The 5913-nt window shown below is 32.4% G+C and overlaps 1 protein-coding gene across 1 annotated transcript; it reads left to right on the top strand.

The window, feature by feature from the left end:
- Positions 1-2798: 2798 nt before the first annotated feature.
- On the top strand, positions 2799-3737 carry LOC124960563 (olfactory receptor 1052-like). The gene has a single exon (XM_047519406.1). It carries the CDS (start codon positions 2799-2801, stop codon positions 3735-3737), a length of 939 nt encoding a protein of 312 aa, XP_047375362.1.
- Positions 3738-5913: the final 2176 nt, after the last annotated feature.

Here is a 5913-nt window from a genome sequence, read left to right as displayed (position 1 = left end):
TATTTAAGCCTTTTAGTTAATTATACACTGTAGGGATAGATATAACTCATGGGGAATTCCAAAATCCCTTGAGAAAGAGAATGTTTCCCAAAGTTTCATCTGCTACATCATATGATGCTCAATCTATGATAAGGCCCATTAGAGACTGAAAATATATATGGAGAGAGAGAGTCAGAGACACAAAGAGAGACAGAGAGAGAAAGAGAGACAGAGAGACAGAGAGACAGAGATTGTCAGAGGGAGACATCTAATTCCTTCTTCTTTAGAAAAAAATATCTTAAGGTTTTACTTATTTGTTGTTTCTTGTGTTTATTATGAATTGCTTAAATTTACTCTTAATTATGTACCTGGAATTATCTTCCATTAGATACTTTAACAATATTTGATAACTTTGCAGGACATATCATTATTAATTGACACGAATTTTTAGTAAAGAGTAAGAAATCATGGAGAAATCATAAAGCCTTTAAGTGTGAACATTTAAAATATTTTTCTTCAGGTAAGTTTATTTTGTAAAAGTAATTTCTCTATTTGAATTATGTTGTATTTGATATGCTAGTCAGAAGCTTTTATGTGATAGAATCATAGGTTTATTAAGAAAATTGCAAGCAATTAAATTAAATTGTACATCACCTCATTTAATTGTTTCCAATATAACCTTCAATTTTGTTGAGGATAACCATAACCAGAATAAGAAATAAAGTTTAATTTCAAAATTCTAATGGGAAACTCCATATACTTAATTCTGCTTGGAAATGAAAACTACTTATATAAACCTTCCTTGAGAAAATGTTATTTAATTGGTAAAGGATGAGATATCTAATTTACAAGGCTTTCTACAATGGTGAAAATGTATTATAACTGGTTCTGCAGGAAAAACTGGCCACTAGTTACATATGTTTACTGATAACTTGAACAGGGGTTATCAATCGTGGGAAATTAGGTTTTGTGTAATTTTTGTTTATTTAAGTTTCTGTTTAATATTCACAGGTGGTTATTATACTGGACAGATCAGCTATGGTAGACAAATAGGACCAATTTGAATGTCAAGGTTTAACATATGTTGAAGGGAATTGTATTTTGGTAAATAAACTAATAGTCCAGGGGAAGTCATTAAAACACATAGGCTGAAATTGAATGTGAAAATTTTAAACCACCAATTTTCATTTCCATTTAATTAAAAATTCAAATAAAATAATGTATTTAAAATTGGGGAAATTGATTGGCTAAATGCTTCCTATATGATTTATACATATGCATACCACTACCTACCCCCCAAACCATCTAGCTTTTATATATCATTATATTGCTTACCTACCTAATCTATCTACACTTTAAGTGCTTATTACATACTTAAGAAACTCTTCGCTCTTTGTGTGTAGCATTTCCTATTTTTTTAAAAAAAATATTGTGATGTACATATAATTATACCAAAAGTGGTTAATGTAATCCCAGAGTAATAAAGTTGATAAGTGACACCAACATATTTTAATTCCAGGATGAGCTAATGCCAACCAATTACTGTTTTGCTAATTAAAATGTATGAGTTAAATTTAATTAATAAAACTGATATGGGTAACCAAAATCATAGTATTATCTTTATATCTTTATTTCTAAACACATATCTTCTCTTAACTATAGAATATGGTGGATTGAGAAGGATGGAGGTAGAGAGGCAGAAAAGAAGAGAAGAAAGTTGTATTCTACTGTGGGCTTATTTATTATTATACAATAGAAGACATTTGAATAAAAAGTTTTGAATAACTGAACTTTCACAGAAACTGAATTGAGAAATATAATGGTCATAAATATTTATCATTATAGGAATAACATGAAAAACTGTTCCAGACCAGTGGCTGGAACATTTAAATTTTTATTGATTGTATATGTATGGACAGATTATGAAAGTGTTTATAAAACTAATGAAATATATACATATATGTATATATATATATATATATATATATATATATATAGACAGGAACAACAGACATTTATATAATGTAATAACATTATAATGTATAACAGACATATAATGTATAATGTATAACAGACATTTAAATAATATAATATATAAAGACATTTATATAATGAAAACTAAGTGACAATAATAGCATAAAATGTATGTATTCCAAACATCATATAACCTATGAAGTCTTCTAAAACTGCTGCATTGAAAGAAGACAGGGAATTTTGTGCTCAGGACTAGATGATTCCACTGAGAGTCTCTCTGTGTTATACTCATGAGGGGAAGGTAGAAAAACATGTCATTTATGGTCTTTAAAAAGTATCATGCCATCCATCATCTTTGAAGCCAATCTCCTTGCCTCATAACCTTTGTTAATTCACATTATATCATGGTACATTTCTGGATTAACTATATAGACAGTAGTACAGCTGTTTTTACATCTATTTGTCATTGACTCTTTATATTCAAAATGCAGATTAAGAGAATTTCAAGTCAATTTGCAACCACCTTTTAATCAGAATTATTGTCCTTTATAGGTATCATCTTCCTATAGAGGCAGATCTGTGAGAGAGAAATTGAAATTTTTGAGAGCCAAGATGCTTTTTGTGTATATTCTCATAGAATTAAATCATAAATAACACTAAAACAAAATAGAGATGATAGAATCAGGTTTTCAATATTATAAATGAGATTTATATTCAGCAAAAATAAAATTTAATCATCCAAGGATATAAGTCTGTGAATAATTCTGTTTCATTTTAAAAGCACCAGATTCTCCTGCATATGTTCTAATCCTTTACCTTTTACATCTAAGATTTCTAGAAAAGGAATGGCTGAAGAGAATTTTACAGTTGTTACTAAGTTTACTCTTTGGGGATTGACAGACTGTGTTGAACTAAAAGGTGTGCTTTTTGTGTTGTTCCTGGTGATTTATGCAATTACTTTGGTGGGGAATCTGGGCATGATCTTCTTAATCCAAATCACCCCAAAGCTCCACACACCTATGTACTTTTTCCTTAGCTGCCTTTCACTAGTGGATGCCTGCTATTCTTCAGTCATCACACCAAAACTGCTGATCAGCTTCTTGGTCATGAAGGAAACCATCTCTGTCTCAGCCTGCATGATGCAACACTTATTTTTTGAGGTGCTCATTACCACTGAAGGCTTCTTGCTCTCCATGATGGCCTATGATCGCTATGAAGTCATTGTCAACCCTTTGCTTTACGCTGCAGCCATGTCTAAGAGAAAGTGCATAGTGCTGGTTATTGGGTCGTGTACAGGTGGAATAATTAATTCATCGACACACACGGTAAGCTTGACCAGACTGTCCTTTTGTGGGCCCAGTGTGGTGAACCACTTCTACTGTGACATCCCGCCGTTGTTAAAGCTGTCATGTTCTGATACCTCTATGAATGAGTTTTTGCTTTTGATCTTCTCTGGAGTCATTGCCATGGGTACTTTCTTCATTGTGATCATCTCCTACATACTCATTGCCACTGCCATTCTGAAAATCCGCTCAACCTCAGGCAGACAGAAAGCCTTCTCCACCTGTGCCTCTCACCTCACTGCTGTGACCGTATTTTATGGGACCTTAAGTTTTAATTACATCCAGCCCAGTTCCCAGTATTCTGTGGATCAAAAGAAGGTGGTATCTGTGTTCTACACACTAGTCATTCCCATGTTAAACCCATTGATTTACAGTCTCAGAAACAAGGAGGTAAAAGATGCTGTGAAAAGGGCCACAGAAAAGAGATACTGCTCTTGTTAATTTCAAAGCAATCTTGAATCCATGACATTCTACCAGCTGGTTTCGCTGACCCAGGCTGCCATGAATACGATGTTCACTTGATCTTTTGATTCCATACTTCATTGTGCTCTAAATATTTTTTGTTCATATGAGGAAAGATAGCTAGAAAGTAGAAGTGACCTAGCACACAATTTTGTTTGAGAAAAATTAACTTAAAATCCTGCTCTCCTGAGATATTAGGTCACTGAACTTTAAATTGACGAAGCAATTCAATAACTACATATGTGTTTTAACATTTAGAAAACTGTGTAAATTCATTAATGTAGATGTACTTTTAGATATTTAATTCTGTGAAATTTTAATGTTTATTTTTACCATTTTCAAACATCTGTATAAGAATTTCCTTCATATTCTTTCTAGATCAAACATTTTTAAAAAAATTCAAATCATTTAATGGATTTAATGTCTATCTTTAATGTCTGCCTACACATTCCAGTTCTGTAATGATGGGTTATTTGATTGGAAAACTTCACAAATTCTCATTGAATTAAGACCACATATTATTAAAATTGCTACAAATAATGTTCCATTTAATTTTGAAAATTAAAATAAACCATATTTTCTATTGTCTGTGTTTTAGAGCCTCAGTTAGCTACTGATATCATAGAAAAACTCAGGTACTTAAAACTAGTGAATTTTTTTCAAAGAATTAGAGAAGTTTACAATTTCTTGTTCATGCTTGGCAATGCAGACACAATCAGTATGCAGGAAGCCTTAGTTTTAAAATCTAAAGCAATTTTTATCTTTCTACTAAAGAATATACAAAATCTATTGCAAAATGTACATGCAAAAGCAGCTACTTTATTGCAGATTACATTATTGCACATGGAAATATGTTGATATTAAGTGATTGTGATTTTCATTTCTGTGATATAAGTAAAATTCTGTAAATTGTCCTTCCATACAGAATAGCCATATTCACTATTGTAATGCTAATAATAAATAATACTGATAATGTATTTAATGTAAGTAAACTGATTTATAGAATATTACTCTGATTCAGTGCTATCTGTTTTTCCATTACTTTATTTTTGACTTCTGTACCAATATTACAATATATTAAATACTCTAATATGTCTTGATATTTGGAGTTGTTATTTTCCTTCCAACTTCTTTCCAGTGGTTTCAGCTATTTTTTTAATTTTTATTTTATTTTTTTTTGCACGAAGAATAAATCCAGTTTAACCACTGAGACACATCCTGAGACCTTTTTATTTTGATTTTGATACAGGGGATAGGGTCTCTCCAAGTTGCTTAGGGCCTTGTTAAGATGCTGATGCTTGCCTTTAACCTGGAATGCTCTGGCCTGGTCTCCCAAAGGGCTGGGATTACAGGTGTGTGCCACTGCACGTCGCTAGCTATTCTTAATGCCTTATATTTTCATTACTTTCATTGTGTATGCAGTTAATCTTACTGAATGTTTTTCTTTTGAAACATATTTGTGTAACTGGAACACATATCACCCTTCCCTTAGACATCTGGTTTAGCTCTCTGGTTCTTTAATACCAAAAATATTTTATAGGAAGAATATGCCACACATTTGTCTTTTCTAATTTCAAATTTGTCATACTGGTACGAATCATCAAAGCTTTGAAGGTTTCCTTTTCCCCACAAAAGATTTTCTACCTAGGCAAGTTTGATCCAATGACCTATCTCAGAATAGGCAAATACTCATAGGGGTAAAATAATAGAACATTCACTAGTGTTTTCCAAAATTGTATGTTTATAATAGTTCATGTAAAAGAAATTGTTTTGCTAGATCAGGGATGATTTAAGATAGGACTTTGAGATATTATTTAGCACTTTGAGGTTTGAATTTGGATCATTGTCTCAGGTAAGCTGTGTAGCATGTGGACACACACATAGTCACACACATGTGTATGGATATATTCACTATAGTTTTTGTTGAATACTTCCCAAGGTCTTTGTGTTAAAGGCTTACATCTCCAGCTTGGTGATATTGGGAAGTAGTGGAATCATTTGGAGGTGGGGCCTGGTGGGAGGACCTTAGGTTATTGGGGGCATGACTTTGATGGAGTGAAAATCCTTCTTTATGCTTCCTTTTGCTCTTTGCTTCCAGGCCACAGGGTGACGTGGTGAGCAATTTGCTCTGTCATGTTCTCCTGCCATTGCCATC

Source organism: Sciurus carolinensis, chromosome 11 (assembly GCF_902686445.1).
Source record: "Sciurus carolinensis chromosome 11, mSciCar1.2, whole genome shotgun sequence".
In the NCBI taxonomy this organism is placed as follows: Eukaryota; Metazoa; Chordata; class Mammalia; order Rodentia; family Sciuridae; genus Sciurus; species Sciurus carolinensis.
This window is presented reverse-complemented; position numbering and strand designations above follow the sequence as displayed.